At 34.0% G+C, this 19,813-nt stretch overlaps 1 protein-coding gene across 3 annotated transcripts in view; it reads right to left on the bottom strand.

The window, feature by feature from the left end:
* METTL25 (methyltransferase like 25) overlaps nt 1–19,813 on the bottom strand; it is a 95,300-nt gene that overhangs the window by 19,889 nt on the left and 55,598 nt on the right. For 2 of the 3 annotated variants that reach the window (XM_045830576.1, XM_045830578.1), the window contains 3 exons: nt 15,731–15,825; nt 12,082–12,111; nt 8,213–8,286 (listed from right to left, as the gene is read on the bottom strand). In XM_045830576.1, the coding sequence (XP_045686532.1) occupies nt 8,213–8,286; nt 12,082–12,111; nt 15,731–15,825 (199 nt within the window). The remainder of the gene's footprint in view (nt 1–8,212; nt 8,287–12,081; nt 12,112–15,730; nt 15,826–19,813) is intronic. The other variant, XM_045830577.1, reaches the window with a different exon arrangement.

Genomic DNA, 19,813 nt, shown 5'->3' with positions numbered 1-19,813 from the left:
GAAAATTTTTCATTTACTACTTACCTGCTCCAAACTGCTTTGAAATAATAGTCATTTAAACAGGTTTAAGTTCCAGGAAGCAGAAATTATATATTGTATAAGTTTTTATATATTTCTCAAAGCAAACACGTATGTATGCTTTTTAATGTACAACAGATATCATATAATAGCTATGTATATCTTATATATCACACAATTTTGAACTAACTGTGTGGCCCGAAAAAGATGTCATTTAATAGTAACATCCTGCTCATCATCTTTAAAAGGGTTTTAAGATGTTTTACAGAAACAAAGACATCTATTTAAACTATAAGAGGAAAAGGCACTAAGACCATATCTACTTCTTAATTAAGTAGACAAAAGTATAGGCAAGCTGAACAACACAAATAAACTAAGGTAACTTAAAATATAGAGAGAACTACTGAACAAATATATAAGAAAAAATGAAATATAAATAAAACTAATAATAGCTAATATTTACTCCATGTATACTATATGTCAGGGTCTCTTTAAGTCCTTTACTGCATTTAGTCATTTAATCCTTGCAACAACCCCATGTGGTAAGTCTAATTATCATCCCCATTGTAAAGATGGTGACACACACACAGAGGTTAAGTAAATGAGCCAAAGGTTGAATCGAGGAAGTTTGGCCTCAGAATCTGGGATATTAACTACTATTAAATATTACCTCCAGCATAGTACTTCAGTAGGATTCATACTCCATGTTGTTAAATTGCAGATGAAGAATGGTACTGTGTATTACAGGCAAAGAGAGTTAGGGAGATTCCATGACATCCTACAAGAGTGTATGCATATATATTCTTACAGAAAAGCTATGTAGGTCCTCTTGCTATACTCAAGGACAGGGAATTTAGTGCTTTAATGCAACTATGTCATGCTAAATAATTCTAATAATTAAACAACTATGAGAGAGGTGGATATGTGGTAAGAGGCCACTTTTTTCTTTCCTAATCATGTACTGCCAAACTTATTGCTTAAACTTATCAGCAGTGAGGGCCAATCAGAAATATGTGTCTTCTTTCCAAATCATCTGCAGTTCATGAGAAATCATTCACCACTTACAAAGGAAGAGAGGTGAACAAATGTTATAATCAACTTGCTAAGTAATGATGGCCAGCAGAGGGCAGCATAGCGGAGGGAGTGCTTTAACTACTTAGAGGAGGAACTGCAGTTCTTGATGTCTGTTTCCCACAGTACTGTGAACAGCAATATTAAGAAATGAAATGAATAAATATTATCATACTAAAATTAGGCAAACACATAAAATTAAAACTTGTTTTTATATTTATTTTTCAATAATTGGTTTAAAACTGTCTCCTTAAAAACTTCAAAAAGGTATTTTAAATTTACAATTTTCCATAAAACATGAAAGTATAATTATATAAGAAATAAATCCTTTTCAAAAATATGTTGAATTTACTTGATTCTTTGAGGAAAATAGAGTGCTACTGCTAAGAAAGGCTGAAAAAACAAACTGGCTTTATTAACATCATGGATATGGAAGAAGAGGGAAGTGCCAGTGATCCCATTTTGGTTTAAATACATTGCCTGGCTGGCGTAGCTCAGTGGATTGAGCGTGGGCTGCGAACCAAAGCATTGCAGGTTCGATTCCCAGTCAGGGCACATGCCTGGGTTGCAGGCCATGGCCCCCAGCAACCGCACATGGATGTTTCTCTCTCTTTCTCCCTCTGTTCCCTCTCTAAAAATAAATAAATAAATAAAAATTTTAAAAATAAACAAAAATAAATACATATATTTTACAGGAAGCAGAATGCCAATTTATATATTACCAAAGCAACATGTTATTAAATACAATGAATCAGACTTTTAGACCTTTTGAAGGAAAAAGATTACTTTTGCAGAACATGGCACCAATCTCTAAAGTCTGGGTGTTTTTAAATCAATCTTCTTAAAAATAATACCCACAGACAGTTTATGATGCATAATGCAATCTGCTCTTTTGCAGGTGCAAGAAAGGAAGGGTCTACCGGTTTTTAGAATAAATACTGCAATTCTATTAATTAAAAAACAATGGAAAAAAGCAGGCCAAAACTTACAATATGGAAAGCAAATGGGCAAAATAGGATGATTCACAAATGGAATATGAGGCATCCTATTTTTCATTTGTAGTAAGTACTAATCTGATTTCTCTTATTATAGAACATTACAGAATTAAAGTCAGACTTTGATAATTTTACAGGGTCTGGCAGAAGTAACGCCACTGAGTGTGGTTGGTAGGGTACGTGAATGTCTCACATGATGGACAGCATTTGAACATTTTACCTAAAATGTCATATGGTGTGCACAAGTGTGATATCATTATGTTAACAGAATTACATGCTTATGATTTTGTAATAAAATATTTTCATATAATTAAAAAGGGGCATTAGTGCTGGACCCTAATTGTAGTGTATATTACACTACAGATTCACTGTAGTCTTAGTCTTTGCTGAAGTGTGTGATGATAAATAGAAGTCATGCCATCCATTAATTTGCTAATAATTAACAGTTAATATAATTGTTTTCTGTCAGAAAATGATAAAGGTCAGGAATCCGGATGCCCGCTCTTTCTTTCTCCTCATGTATTTTCATCTCCTTTTTACTGAGTGTTATTTTCTTATATGAAAATGCTCAAGCTTTTCTGTCTGAAAAAAAGCAACAAAATACCCCCAAACAACATACCCCCAATCTCATACAATAAAACTATCTACTATACAATAGGGACCTCCCAAAGCCCCAGAATTTATTTATAAAAAATTGTGTACTTATTCTTACATGTTCAAACTTTAGTGACCTTCAAAGTACTCTCCTTGTTGCAATACATCTATTGATTGATTGATTTTAAAGAAATTAATTTCCAGATCCTCTATTTTCTTACATGCATATTCCTAAAACTTGTATGTGGGGATAGGTGCCTGTGGTCTAGATTCTGTGTTATACATGCGCTTTCACAAATAGCTCTTCTCCTGCTTTAGCTTGACAAAGGAAAGGCACACCTCTCACCCATCTTACTATCTTGCATTGTGAAGAGGTAGGGCTCAGAAGACCCTCCACAGCATCACAGACAAAATAATTCCTTTACTACAGGCATTATAAAGGCCATCTCTATCCATCTCAATAGGAGATGCATTCCATTCACGTTTAACCCCTCATATTTAAGAATTTAAAAGAAAAACTCATTATAATTTATGCTACCTACATGTGTAAGTATTTACTTAATAATAATTCAACTTAGAATAATTAAAAACCACTAAGTAGAGGAAATTTTGTTGTCAGCTAGACATGATATGAAAAAGTAAAAGGAGAGCAAAGACTAGTCAGCAAAGGGAAAGGATGTTGCACCATGTTCCTGTCTCGGATTTAAAGAATGACCAGACTATGCCTAATAGAAAATGTTAAATTTTAGAAAATATTCATATTTCAGAAGTATCTTCCATAGTATTTTATACTTGACTGTCAATAATATATGTAATATTAAAGAAAATATTCACAAGAACTTTATTTTGTTATTGTCATTTCATTTGAGGTTGACAAATCATCACATAAATCACAAATTAGGTCTTAGAAGAAGTTAAAAGAATTACTTTCAAGATATTTCTGTATTTCTTAAGAGTATGCCCCATACAACACTTAGTGCTACAAATATTGTGTGCAGAGTTTTGGGAAAAGAAAGGTACTATGAATATTGGTTTGCCTCAACAAAGTTAAATTGATTTTTTAAATAATAATAGAATTCACTTGCTATATCCCAGGGATTATTTTAAGAACCTGAAGATATTAACTTATTTTTCACAACATTCTGTGAGGTAGATACTATCATTAACCCCAATTTAAAGATGGGAAAACTGAGGCAAAAAGATGGTAAGTACTGTCCCAAGCTCATAGTGTTATTACCCAGTAAGGCCTGGGACTTAACACCAGGCAGTAGAGCTACTGTGTATGCACTTAACTGTGACACTTTGCCATTTTTCACCAAGGTATTTGGTGTCTTTAAAACATGAATGGGGACTAGGATTCTTAAAGAGGGTGATATTACATAAGGCATTTACTTGATTAATAAATTCTTTTCTTAAAGTATTTTTACAGAATTACTGCTCTTCAGGATAACCATCTGGAGCACACTATTATAGATTAATCAAAATCTGATTTATTCTCTTTCAGAAGCATTTCTAAAGTACTCTGGAGCAACATTTTGGTTCTAACACTTGCAGTGAACAAAACAAAATGTCATTTGTGTTGGAGCATGATCAATGGAACAAAAAAGTAAAATATGCAGTGTATCAATAAAGAGAGTTGACGAGACAGTGACGGTGGAGGAGAGAGGGCAGATATGAAATAAGGTGTGATGGGGATGGTGAATATCATAGATAATACAAGTAAAAAGCTGAAGAAGGAAAGTACACCAGCCATGGGGACATCTGGTGAGGCACATCACATGCAAAGGCCCTGAGGTAGAAATGCTTCTGGCATTTTTAAGGACTAGTGAGAAAATCAGTACAAACATAAAGGGAAAAATAGTAGAAATGAAACGAGGGGGATAATGAGGAGCCACACCATGTAAGGTTTTATGGATCATAGTGAAAATACTAGCTTTACCTCCAAGTGAATGAGAAGCCATGGGAATATTGTAAGCACAATCTAGTCTGCTGTTACGGGAAGTGGGTGCCTATCATTTTCTTTAGTTTTGCACATGTCATTCTACCTAGAATATGAAATACTGCTGTGTGGACACTATACCCTATGCATCCAGAACCTAATAGGCTGTCTGTCACAAAATAAACAACTAGGTTAAAAAAAATAACATGCAAGTCTCAGCAATTAGAACGTGGGGTTTGATGATGAGGAAAGAATAGAATCAAATATGCTTTTAAGATTCCTAAAGGTTGATAATGGTCATGCTGTTCCCAGAAATGGCAAAAGTTAAGACAGCAGAAACAAGGGGAATAGAATTGAAAGCTGACTTTGGTTGTTTGGACGTGGCTGAATCTGGTGTATTTGTGAGGTACTTAAAGAGCAGCTGTCCAGATGAAATAGAGAAATGTAGATCTGAACTTCTCAGAAGAGGTGGAGCCAAATACAAGATTCAAGTTATTTGCTGTGAGTGTAATTGCCAAGGAAAGAGGATAAATAAAGAGATAAGAGATTAGAGGTGACTATAAAACATTAGAGAATGCCTAGGTACACTTAGAGGACGATTACGAGAAAAACTCCTAAAAACAGATACATGTTCAGCATAAAAAAATAAACTTAGAGGAATGCAGCTTAATGGAAGGTAATGAAGAAGAGAGTTTGTAGAAAAAAACAATTATTAACAGGGCCAAATGTGGATGAAAGTTCAATGAAGTTATGGAATGAAAGCAGTGTTACAACAAATATGATCTATCTACTGAGTGGTAAAGGAAGGCAGGAATGTGGAAGGTTGGAGAATTTGAATATTTTTTCTTTTTTTAATAGTTTTTTTTATTACTTACATAGTTTTAAAAATTTTTAATTGTTCCAGTACAGTTGTTTCCATTTCCTCCCTACCATTACATCCTGCCCCACCCATCTCCAGCTCCCACCCTTGATCCTACCCTCCTTTGGCTTTGTCCATGTATCCTTTATACATGTTCCTTGATGATCCTTCCCCCTTTTCCCTCCATTCTCCCCTCTCACCTCTCCTCTGGTTATTGTCAGTTTATTTTTTATTTCAACGTCTCTGGTTTTATGTTTGCTTGCTTGTTTTGTTGATTAGGTTCTACATACAGGTGAGATCATATGGTATTTGTCTTTCACCACCTGGCTTATTTCACTTAGCATAAAGCTCTCCAGTTCTATCCATGCTGTTGTGAAGGGTAGGAGCTCCTTCTTTCTTTCTGCTGCATAGTATTTCACTGTGTAAATGTACTACAGCTTTCTGATCCACTTATTTATTGATGGGAACTTAGGTTGCTTCCAACACTTAGCTATTGTAAATTTGCTGCTATGAACATTGGGATGCATAGGTTCTTTGAGTTGGTGTTTCAGGATTCTTAGGGTATAATCCCAGCACAGTAGAATTGATGGGTCAAATTTCAGTTCCATTTTTAGTTTTTTTGAGGAAATGTCATACTGTTTTCCACAGTGGCTGCACCAGTCTGCATTACTACCAACAGTGCACCAGGGTTCCCTTTTCTCATCAGCCTCGCCGGCACTTGTGGGTTGTTGATTTATGATGGCCATTCTGACTGGTGTGAAGAGGTATCTCATTGTGGTTTTAATTTATATCTCTCTGATGGCTAGTGATGTTGAGCATCTTTTCACATGCCTCTGGGCTGCCTGTATGTCCTCCTTGGAGAATGTCTGTTCAGGTCCTTTCCCATTTTTTAATTGGGTTGTCTGTCTTCCTGGAGTGGAGTTGTGTGAGTACTTTATATATTTTGGAGATCAAACCATTGTCTGAGGTTAAATTTGCAAATATATTTTCCCATACAGTTGTTCCCTTTTTATTTTGTTGATGTTTTCTTTAGCCATGAAGAAGCTTTCTACTTTGAAGAAGTCCCATTTGTTTATTCTTCCCTTTATGTCCCTTGCTCCAGGGGACATATCAGTGAAAATACTGCTCCGTGAATATCTGAGATTTTCCTGCCTACGTTCTCCTCTAGGATTTTTATCGTGTAATGATTTATATTTAAGCCTTTCATCTACCCCGAATTTACTTTTGTGTATGGGTACGTTGATGATCGAGTTCCATTTTTTTGCATGTAGCTGTCCAGCTCTCCCAATACCATTTGTTGAAGAGGCTATTTTTACTCCATGTTATGCTTCTGCCCCCTTTGTCAAATATTAATTGACCATAGAGATAAGGGTTTATTTCTGGGATCTCTATTCTGTTCCATTGGTCTATGCATCTGTTCTTATGCCATCACCAGACTGTTTTCACATTACCTTTTATCCCTCCTACACCCTCTTGCACCTCCACCCACATTTCCCCCCAAAGATTTAAATTTTTAAGTGAGAATAAAGGTTTATAAAAGAATATAGATGATTTTAAGTAGTCATTAATAAATAAACTTATGAACAGATTTGAAGTCTTAAAAGAAGGCAGGTTATCAATATTTGAGTGGACATGATTTGCAAATTTTTGTGACTTTTTTTCAACAAGGTTTGCATCTTGATGTGAGTTCAAGAGAAGGAACTAGTTTTTAGGAAGACTAAGAAATTAACTTGCAAACATTTCAAAGATTGGTAAATACATGGAAAAGAGAATGGAGACTGAGATACAGGTTTGGGAGTTATCTACATAGAATGACAGTAGAAACCAACAATATATGCAAAAGATACTTGTGTGTCATAAATACTTTCAATAAAAAATTGATTTTCTTATATAGAGAATAATAGCTAATCTAACATAGCATCTATTTTTTTAATTTGAAGAATAATCCTATTACAACCAGATAGTTATAAAAATCCTAAAATTGTTATTAGAAAGAATATATTCATAAAAATTGCTGGTATTGCAAATGTATTCTTGAGTACAACAGTTATTGAACTGATATTATGAAAACATACTCCTACCCCTTGTCTCTCTGTATAAGCAAGGCATTATTTTGGGAAAATAGAAATAACATCAACAAAAACATATGTAGAACTTCTATTTAACCGTAAGAGATCCAAATGGCCAAAACGTTGTTTATGATCAATGTCTGCTCTAGTTAGTTAACTGTGTATGCAGTACTCACCGTGAAACATTTTACATCTTCAAATGACAATATTATAGTCACTTAATTAGTTATATATAACATTTCAATACTTCTAATATTCTAAATACATTTTACATATATTACTTTACCATTACAACAACCATTCCTTTCATAGTAGAAAGGAATCACTAGAACTTCCACACTTTAATAATGATTAACCTAAGATAGAGTAACTGCATCACCTGAAGACTAAAAGCCACTTTGCAAACAATACAGCACAGTTGTTCTTGTTAAAATAAAATCTTCATACCCTGGCTGGTGCAGCTCAGTGGATTGAGTGCTGGCCTGCAAACCAAAGGGTCACCAGTTTGATTCCCAATCAGGGCACATGCCTGGGTTGCCAGCCAGGTCCCTCGTAAGAGGGGTGCAAGAGGCAACCACACATTGATGCTTCTCTCCCTCTCTTTTTCCTTCCCCTCCCCTCTGTCTAAAAATAAATAAGTAAAATCTTTTTTAAAAAATCCTCATACCATTTTGTGATGCCATAACAATCTTTAATAATATCCTGAAGGACGGCACGATAGAAGAGTGATTCAGTAGGCAGCTGAAAAAAATGTAGACATATATATAAGCACAAGAAACAAATAACAGAAATCAAATCAGTACAAGATAGTTGGGACCATAAGTGAATGTTAGAAACCTGACTTCGTTGTGAAATCTAAGAGACAATTTTATAATTTTTCCACTCCAAGTTAAAATGTTATAAGAGAAAAACAAACTAACATCCCAAATGAAGTGCTTATCAGTGAAAAATGTACACATAAACTTTCACAACCAGCCAAGCCAGCTCTGTATAAGAAAGCAGTTGGGTAAGAGATGTGCAAAAGAGATTAGGTTGTCCTAATGGTGGTGAAATAGAGGTAATGTTATCTTATAAGATTCAAAGCTAGAAAGAGACAGTACTACTCTAAGCAAGGACACACTAAAAATATGTCTGAGGCATAACAGATCATACCGAGACAAAGGGTACAGGAAATCAAACTCAAAATAGTATCAGCAACAATGATCTGCTTCCATATAAAGTTATTATTGGAAAAAAAGAGAAAGAAAAAGAAGCAAGAATGGAAGACAAGAATATTAAATAGTTCTGAGAAACCAAATAAGGTAATATGTAAAAACTGTCCAATGGCTGGTAAAGTTTCAAAGATAAGAGTTTAGTGAAATGTATATATTCATCGAGTTTTCCTTTTGTAATTCTTATTTTTCCTCAAAGCCCAAAATTGTTATTTTAATCTGTTTTCGACTAGAATGTTTGGATTCAGATGGAGTTTACTACAAAATAAATTTTGCCTGTGTGCTCAGGCAAACACACACACACACACACACACACACACACACAAGAAAAAACAAACATACTTATTGTCCCTCTCTCCCCATCTAATATCCAGTTCCTACACACAGACCCCAGATGCTGAGCCTCAAAACACCCCAAACTCGGAGTTGAGGGTCAACCATTATTTCTTAGATCTCCACCAGATGCTACTACCTTCTTAAGTCACTGAAGAATGTCCATCTTGTACGATCCTGATCGACACTTTGAATGAACACACATATCTATTCCGGATGGTGGGGATAATGGGGAAGGTGATTCTAGTAGGAAATGGTGTTAGTAATACCAAATCCCCATCCCAATTCCTAAAATAACTCACTGAGAGCCAACATACCCACATAGTTGAGTGCCCACACTGAAATTTATAAGCTTTAAAAGGCACACTTCTTATATAAAATCTTTTTCCAAATACAACTCCTTGCCTTAAGACAACAATCCTTGATTTTTCAACTTTCCTTTCTTGAAACATTTCATATTCCAAACATTCATGCTCTAGAATGTTTCATTCAAAATTTCCCATCTCTGTATATACTTCCACTTGACATTCTTTTCATTTTGAGTAATTCATTTCTGCAGTACCCAAAATCTCTACTTTACCATCTGTCCCTCACTTCCCACCAAATCCTTCCAATTTTCTCACAAAAAAAGCTGAAATCCTTTTGATATATTAACACCTACTCTTAAATTGTTCTTTTTAAAATTCAAGGCATTTTGGGAAATACATTATTACATGAAGTGAAATATTAGTATAAGTTTTACAAGTGGCTTACAAAGCTTTAAAATTTTTATTAGCTATGAGAAATGGAAACTTTAATTTATTTGACTTTTATATAAAATATAAACTTGACTTTTTCCTAAAATAGTTAAAAGCCCTCCTTTCCCATGCTTTTGAAAATTATATAAAGTTACAACAGGGTAATTTAGAAGTAAAGGTATATTTATAAATATAATAAATATTTTAAAAATAAATACTTATAGTTATTAAAACCAATTGTAGAAAACCCACAAATAAAAAAACACAAGAAATGCATTTTAAGAAGAAAACATAAAGAAATGTAACACATAGAAAATTACAAACGGATAGAATGAATCATCATTCCTGAGTTACCATGAGTAAATATGAGCTTTATGGCTGCTTCCTAAGAGGAAGGAAGGAGCATAATGAAGTGTCTTCAAATGTGCATTCCTGGAATAACTAAGACTATCTATCCTGGTAAATACAGATGGTGGTAAGTGGGAAGGGAGTCAACATTTGAGCAGCCTGAGCCTGGCTATTCCAGGAATAAACTGGATGTGGCTCAGAGTTTACTTTCTTTCCTTCACAAGTGAGAAATCAACTTAACATTTTTACACATGTTATAATGGGGGGGCGCAGAGAGAGTACATTATTAAAGTATATATACACATACACACATATATATGAGGATCTATATGAGGATATACATATACATATGAGGATGTGTGTACATACACACACACATTAGACATGCATTTTACAGGTCTTATGGAAAGGACACTAAAGTGGAAGTCAGGACTCTAACTAAGGGAACTGGAATGCATTATTAAAATTCTGCTGTGTACCATGTTATGTAAGTTTGGTATAATAACCAACTCCTAAGACTGACGGTGAACATGAGCAAGCACTTGGGAAACTGAAAACCACCACACAAACGCAGTGGGGCATTATTATGAAAGGCACTTTCTTCTTTCAGGCTCCTAGCAAACCACTGAGCTGATGTTCAGTATGGGAGTTGGAGGCTTTGGCTCCAGAACCAGATTCAAATCTCATTGTTTGCTACTTAACAGTTTCCTCATGTGTATCACAGGACAGTAATAGTATCTGTCCCACAGCACTATGTATGTAGTATGCTTCAGCTGATGAAGAAAATTTTGAACAGTACTTCGGTAGCCTACATGTTAGATTTAACTATGATTTTCATAATCATAATTATTAATTACCTATAAGAGCAACAACAGTTGACATTTATTGAGCATTTACCACCTACTGGATGTTGTTTTGAGCATTTTACATTTTTCATTCATTTAATTCTCACAACTCTACAAGGAAGGTGTTATTGCTTTTCCTACTATTGTTATCATTCCTATTTTACAGTTAAGAAAACTAAGCCACAGAGAAATTATGGCACATGTCCAAGGTCACTAAACAAGCTACTGATGATGACAAAATGAAAACCAGCAGTTTGAGACTGATGCCCAAGCCCAAACAATATGCATTTAAAAAATCAGTTTTTATTAATTTTTAGATAAAGATATTTAAAAACAAAGTTCTTAGTATCGTGCCTGGTCCAGAGTAAGCTCTTAGTAAATGGTACTTGTTACTATTGTTATTTTAAAATTATTTTAAAAATTCAAATTGACATATTAATGACACTTGCAGAGAAGCAAAAGTAAGGATTCTAAAATTTAAGTCAACAAGAAAATTCTTGTGAAAAGTTTAAAAAGAACTCTTAAAATTAACTTTACAAGTTCTTAGCATGTTTCATGAATCATAAGGTGGATATTTTGGGGATACATTTAACTTATGTTGCTATGTGTAAACCTATTTGGCTGTTGCAACTAATAACTAATCAAATCAATAAAGAAACAAGTTAACAATTAAATACAAGTTTTTGGATTATAGTTAAAAATAAATTGAATACTATACGGTGGTTATCTTGGTTTAACAAAGCCCATTAAAAGGCTGATAGTCAGTAACAGAATTCTATAGAACTATTTACAGACTGTTCAATACAATATGAAATGAGACATTAGTATAGAGTACAGAGTGGAAATTTTCCTAAAAGTTCAATTTATACTTTCTGAAAGCTTACTTATGTTTTAGAGTAAACATACAGTAAAAGTATAAGTTTGAATTTGAAGAGGTGACAAAAAGAGGTGATATTTATTAAAATCCATCAGGTTTTAAGTTCATCAGCAGGTCAAATACGAGGAGTATTTGAAAGAAAATTATCATCTTAATCAGCTGAATCAGATATACACTTAACTTACCCCTTGGCCAACTGCTACCCGCTCCAGCGCCTTTAGCAGGAAAAAACACACAAAGACTGCTGATATATTACTTTTATCATATAAGACTTGTAAACACACTGTATAAGGGCTTGTAAAAGTGACATTTAAAAAGATTAATTAAGTGATAACATGTATGTTTATACATTTAAAAGTGTTAATATCATTAAGGAATGTTGACTGGCATACTCATATAATTCAGGGTCGATTTATAATGTATGTGTGTCATATACACAACACACCCCCAATTGTATGCACTCCTCACATTGTAGAAGGCATTAGAAAACAAGAAAAAAATGAAATGACATATTCTTGGCTCACTTTCAGGGTAGCTAAAACAATCAGATAAATCCAAAGCTATTACTATGCATATATAGAGACATATTTATATACTACTTTTAACCTGTTCTATTCCATTTTTTAATAAATATATACTTTCATTAAATGAAAAGACACACAGAGATTATAGGTGAAAATTTAGTTTAGAAAACTATGTATGTTTTTGCTCTCCATGGTCTGCAAATTCAACTCAAATTCATATATAATCAAGTGTCAGGTAAAAGAGAAAATACTACACATTTTTACAATTTTATGTGTAGCTGATTTTACATCTGTATTTTCTTTTTTATTATTTATTTTTAGAGAGGGAAGGGAGGGAGCAAGAGAGAGAGAAACATCAATGCGCAGTTGCTGGGGGCCGTGGTCTGCAACCCAGGCAGGTGCCCTGACTGGGAATCGAACTTGCGACACTTTGGTTCGCAGCCCACGCTCAATCCACTGAGCTATGCCAGCCAGGGCACATTTGTATTTTCTTAACCCAATATATATAAGATATATATGAAAGATTTAAATGTGGAATAGAGCCTTCTGAAACTCTCATTTTTTATTTTTTTACTTTAAAATTTAATTTTATTTTTATCTTTAAAATTTTTTAGAGCCTTCTGAAACTTTCATTTTTCAGACATACAGTTCCACACTCACACAGATTTACAACTAAATTAGATTAAAATATTTCAGCTGTCATTTTATATTTTTAGTTTTAAATATAAAGAAAAGTACCAAAAACAATGGATCTGCATATACTTCCTATTCAACTTTTAAAATACCCATATTTGCTTCAGATCTGTTTTTATAAATAATGGTTTTTAGACATAGCTGAATCATATGTTTTTAAAACTGAAGGATAATTTACAAAATATCTTCTTAAGTACAATTTTTGCAGAAGCACAAGGTCACCGATAAGGTAAATGTAACAGTAGTTAGCAGCTAAGCAAGGACATAAAACTTGCTCTTTGATTTACTTCTCAGGCTTCATACCATGTAGATTCCATGGGAAGATGAGTTCATTGTATAAAAATTTGCTTCACAGAAACTATTATTGAAAATATGCAATTTTCCTACTGACTTGAAGGTTACAATCACTGAACATCTAGTACCAGAGTTTTATGAATACAGGAGATGGTCATATAATTTCTATAATAAACAAAAAAATAGCCCCCAAACAGGTTTATTATTGAAGAAAACAACGAGTTTTCATTTACAGTACTTGTGCTAATTTCCGATAAGATTTTTCTATGGCTTTTGCAGAAAGCTGAACTGAATAAAGAAACAAGAGAGTTTTTAATAATAAGTTATTTGATGTCAATAAAAATATCATATAACACACAAGGCTACTTTTGGTATGTGTTGCTGATGAGTTTATTTTAGAAATTACATAACAAAAGATAATCACATAGGTGATAAAGGTTCTTATAAACATTAATATTTTGCTTGGCCAATGAATAAAGATAATGAAGAAACCATACCAAGTATTCAGAGCATATTAACCTAAAATATTTTGCAGTTTTGTTAGGCTTAAAGTATGCTGACAAGATTTCATTAATCTAATTAAAATTTTATTTCTAGTTAGTACCCTTAATTTATCTGAAAGCAACACTGGAAAGGAATCTTTTTTTTTAAACCCTTACACTTTGAATATTTGTGGAACCAATTAGTTGTAGAGCAAAAGGCAAGAAAACAAGATGCATCAAAAGAAATGCTCCTTACACCTTCCAGGATTACTCTAACATCAAAATAAGAAGTCAAGGTGGGCAGGAACTGGAAGGAAGCTAAGGACGGAGCATTTCACAGGATGCAGCATGGTCTACAAATTCTGTATTTTGGAATGTATTTTTCAAAAATTCCCCCCCAATTATTGTCATTTTACTTCAGTATTTTCTTTTTTTTTTGTTCAAATACAATTTTCTGCCTTTTACTCCCATCCCAGCCCACTCCCCCAACCCTCCCCACCTCCCTCCCATTTCTACACCACCTTGTTTTTGTCCATGTGTTCTTTACACTTGTTACTGCAAACCCTTACCCTTTTCCCTCTTTGGTTCTTTGAATATTTGTAGCAAACATTCTTTTTTGTGGATATGTATATTCTTTTATCTCTTTGGGATAATAGTATTTTCTTTTGGATAGTGTTCATTACCTCCAAGTTGCTTTTTTTTTCTATTTATTGGATCTTTAATCTTTCACGTTAGGCTTTCTTAGACATCTAGTGATTCTTAGCTCTCTGTGGATAATTAAAATAGGGGCACCACAAACCTGATTAGAAGCACGTGCTTAGGAGTGAGGAATATTAAATTGTGGGCCTCACCATAAAGGTCCTGTTTCATTGCGAAATCCTTGATGAAATATCTTTAAAACTTTTCTCTTCAGACAGTCAGACTCCCTATACTGGAAGACTACTTCAGCATCCTGCCGAGGATGTAAGGTCTAGTCCCGGCTGCAGGCATTCTGGGAACCGAGCTGTTCCAAGAATGACCTGCCATTCTAACAAGACCTTGAACAATTATCATTTATAGATATAATGAAAGAACAAGACAAATTCACAGAAAAATATTTTAAGAAGAATTATAAAAATAAATTATTTGAGCATAAATAGATTTCTTAGATAATTCTAGGATACATTGACCTAGAACAATGGTACACTATTGCCAGGTTGCTAATGTAGATATAATGGACCTATAATATTTACTTACCTTGGTGTTGAACATTAAACATATCATTTAATCAACCATATTTTAAATTTCTGATGACAAAAAAATACACTGTTTAACTTATGTCTGTTCTTTTGTAAACCAATATAGCTTCCAAAACAGAGAAGACCATGGGATCAAATTTCTACATCTAAGGACTCTAGACAAATCAGGCACAAAAAAGGTTTTATTTAACTGTATGGTTACTTCATAATCCAGGTAACTTAATAATATTTTTCCCATTCTATAAAAATCAGGAGGCTAAATGATCTGCTACAAACATAGCACAGAGCTGTGGATAAAACACTGAACTAGTTCTCTGCTTAAGACTTGGTAGTTGATATATTTTATATGACGATGGAAGTAACTATATGTAAAAATTAAGTACTATAATATGTAATTATAGTATAATTATAAGTTGTTACCAAATTGCATGTAGAGTGGATAATATTGGAAGGGAAAGTCCTTTTTTTCATAATTTGCAATGCACAAAAACGTCAATGATGACACTCTGCAAAGTTGGTGTTTAATGCACAGTATTAGCCAAAAATAATAATTCTGCAACATCTGTATAAAGTTTCTTAGTCCAGAAAAAAATACAATCATACCAAACATGCTGACATTCTGGCATTACGACCACAACACCACTTCTCTTCCTTTAAATAGTGGCACATTGGAAATCCCCACTTTTCTTGGGTACATTCTGTAGATGGGAAAAAATATGGATTATTTAAATAAAATTCTTCCTCTTTCAGTTAAAGTAAATAATCTATTGAGAAAGCAAATCAGTCACTGTGAAAGTCAAACAGTAGTTCAACAAGGAAGTGATAGTGTTTAACAGTTCATTCGCTTGTTAATTGGAAGCATATTAATGTTATGGAAATGGATTTTCTCAACAACAGCTGTTTGTATTTAAACTCCAACAATTTGAAACAAACCAATTCATAAAAATTATGTCTGTAAGATTTAGCAAATGTAATTTAAAATAGAAATAGTTTTCACATTCAGTGTATAGCAGGTTAAGTAATGAGATTCTGGACATTTATTGCTGACCTGACTTTCTAGAAAAATGATTTATCAAATATTGACATTTAGCAATTTTGTATAGAACAATATTAATTCACTCTTAACAATGTTGAAGCATCAATTTTTGTTTCAGCCACTGTTCACTTTTCAAAAAAAGAGCAGCTGTACAGGCTTTTCTTTTTCATTATATTAAGAGGGTGCAATATTTTCAACTGTAATTTGGTTCAGCTCAATTGCATTTATGGTTCAAATAACAACAAAAATCAACATTCAGTGTCTAATCACACTGTCCAACTGAACGTATAGAGTTACGTATATAACCTGCTGATGTTTAAACCCCTTATGGCACACTATTAATTAGTTTCTGAAAAGGCAAACAAACTAATTTGTATTTTAAATTAAAGCCTGCCTGGAAAACAGGGGCTTAAATTTTTCAAACTGTGACAATTAAAAGAAAATTTAAACAAATACAGATTTTCTATTGGGTTAAAAAGTAAAATAGAACTAAAAACTTGAAAATAAAAAAAAACCCTCTAAAAGGAAATAGTGAGGTAAATTCCACTAAGTAAACTTTTGTGCTATGAAAAATCAGATGACTTTAGATTACAATAGAGAAACTTTAAATTTTATGGAGATCATAAGCTTGTGAAAATGGTTTCTTTCAGGTATTAAAGATTTATAATAGAGCCTACTAATCAGATGGAAGATACCAACCTTCTCCCAAGAAAAGAAATAATAGCAATGCTGCTATTTACACAGCATTTAACATTGTTAACACTATTCTAAGTGCTTTAAATGTATTACCTAGTCCCCACAGTAATTCATTGAAGTAGGTATATTATTATTCTCTGTTTCAGACAGGGAAACTGGGCACAGGGAGGTTAAGTAAATTGCTTGCCTAAGCTGAAAATCTAGCATATGGCACAGCTTGAGTTTAAATCCAGGCTGTCTAATGTCAGAGACCATGCTCTTAATCATCAAGTATATAAACAATTTCTCTTACAGATGTCCGGGAGTCATGAAGCCCTTGAAGCTTATTCAGGTCCTAGGGACTCTGAACCACTTCTGTCTATTTCCAAGATGACTTCTAACAATGGCTTCAATTTTACTCAAGGCTTTATGGTTTAACTGAGACATGATTATTTCTAAATGAAAGGTCTACTATAAATAATTCAATTCTCTTCTCACAACTAAAGAGAAACACCTAGATCTTACTGTAAACAGAGAGATGGGTTGTGCTATTTATTCAGGGTGTTTAGGAATAGTGCTAACCAATAAAACAGAGTTCTTCCTCCTCTTCATCCATTCTCTCCTTATTCCTTGTAATAACATAGCTGAATTTTTAGCAAGGTATTCCCTTGTTTAGATTAAAGATTGCTATTCTCAGACTCTCAAGCAGCCACTAGGATAGCTGCAAAACTAAGTTTTGGCAAATTGAATGTGGGCAGGAATGATGTGTGCAAATTCCAAGTCATATGTTCAAAGGGAAGGGGAGCATGATCTTTCCAGCACACTTTCCACACCCCTTCATCTTTCCTCTGTCACGGTGGCAAGCCAACTAGGACCATGTAAACAACAGCAGCACAGGGTTCAGCAACAAAATAGAAGGTTTCTGGGTTCCTGGAAGACTTTCTGGTACAGAGCTCCCGTACCAGCTCTAATCACCTACCTCTGGATTGAAAGAGAAATACCCCCCTCTCACTGTTACTTTGAATCTGAACCATTTCACATTTAAATCTTTATCTTAATCTAATGCTTCCCAAACTTTTTATAGTTCAGCACTCTCAGAATATGGCAAAATTTGTTTGTCAACCTGGCATAAACAGAGTATGATGCTAGTGTTGAGGTAAAACCCAGGGGATGCAGGAGCAGTATCTCAGGAATGCCCAGAAAACATCCATGGTCCACTAAGTTAAATTGTTCTGTCCTAATTACTACAGAAGTCTTCTGTGAGGATGAGATACCTGAGCAGAAACTTAAAATGAGGAAGCAAGCCACGTGATTAGGAGATTTAAAGAAAGAAAAAAAAAACAAAGAAGCAAATTAGACTTTCAACAAGATATAGTTAATCTCTAAAGACACAATACCAGAGTATCTGATAATTTGAAACGATAATTAACTAGCAATTTCCCAACTTGTAATATCCCAACCAAACACCTAAAAAACAAACTTGTAACACTGGGAAAGAGGAGATGAAAGTCAACTTATTGCAAAAAAATGTGAAACAAATCCCACTTAAAAAATACACAGTGGATTTGTAATAAAATATATAATCAGTATACCATCGCTGTTCTGCAATTCACCTTATGTAGCCAGGAAAAAAAAAAGCATGTCTACTTGCCTGAAAAAAGTAGAAAGATCCTACCTCAGTAATAATCTAAAGGAAACTTTGAAAAAAATTACTACTTAACATTAGATTAAAAGTGCAGGGTAGGCTGGGATGGGAGTAAAAGACAGAAAACTGTACTTGAACAACAATTAAAATATATTTTTTTTTAAAAAAGTACAACAGCATTTATAGAAAATACAGTCCATTGAAAAGGATATATTATTTCCAGGGGGAGAAAAATCTAATATCAGAGACCCACACCCAAGTTATTCCTAAATTCTTGACCCACAGAAACTAAGAAATAATAATAAGAAAAAACTATTATGGCTTTAAGCCATTCAATTTTGGGGTGATTTCTCAAATAGCATTAGAAGACACACAGTCTAAAAGTAGCAATGAGGAGGCTAACTACAAGGGATGTGAGACAGAAAAATCCACTGCCTGAGGTGTATGAAGTATGCTTCCTTAGGAAAGAGTTCAGTTTTGATTGGAAAGAAAATAAAGGAAATTTCAGAGAAGAGGTTGCAGCATATAGCCAATTTCGGTAATGACTAACTGAAGTCTGGAAAACTTTGGAATATCAGAAAAGGTGGAAGACTAGTCACAACAAAGGACATACAGAGACACATTCGTTTAGAGTGTATGGATGCTGACCCAGATGAACTATATGAATTTGTTCCTATACCATCTAGCTGTTGACTGTGTGACCAATGTTGAGTCTAGGCAGGAGACTGGAAAGATAAAAGACAGGTCAGAATATTTATACTCCTGACTGCCTCCCTCGGAGGCAGCCTCCTACTGACCAAAAGTCACCTCTAAAGTCAGTCAACCCTTAAGTCATTCTCCTTTAAGGTTCCTGTTACTTCTTCCTCCCCTTATCTCTTTGAACATAGGAGTGGTAGGCTCTAATTTCTACACTATCTCCCATGATTTCTCTTTACCCATATTTTTGGAAATAATCCAACTGTAAATAAACTTCAAATTATCCTGAACGATGCATACCGTCTGCTTACTATTTAGCTCCCTGATTCCCATTTCTCTTATAGTAAAAGACTTGCAATATCCTACCCAGCTCTACAGGATCAGTACCCTCTGCCCAAAGCTATTGCCTCTCTGATCTCATCTCCTCTCCACTATGCTCCCTCACCTCCACTCTGGCTTCCTGCTATTCCTCAAATATACCAGATTGTCCCCTTGCATGGAATAATTTTCCCCCAGGTATCCACTTGGTAACTCAATTACCTTTTTCAAGTCTTTGTTGAAATCTCACCATTTAATGAGGCTAACCCTTGACTCCCTATTTAATTTACTTACTTAAGCTTTTTATTGTTTATTG

This window comes from Phyllostomus hastatus, unplaced genomic scaffold (genome assembly GCF_019186645.2).
Source record: "Phyllostomus hastatus isolate PE091 unplaced genomic scaffold, TTU_PhHast_1.1 phas_contig_152, whole genome shotgun sequence".
NCBI lineage: Eukaryota > Metazoa > Chordata > Mammalia > Chiroptera > Phyllostomidae > Phyllostomus > Phyllostomus hastatus.
This window is presented reverse-complemented; position numbering and strand designations above follow the sequence as displayed.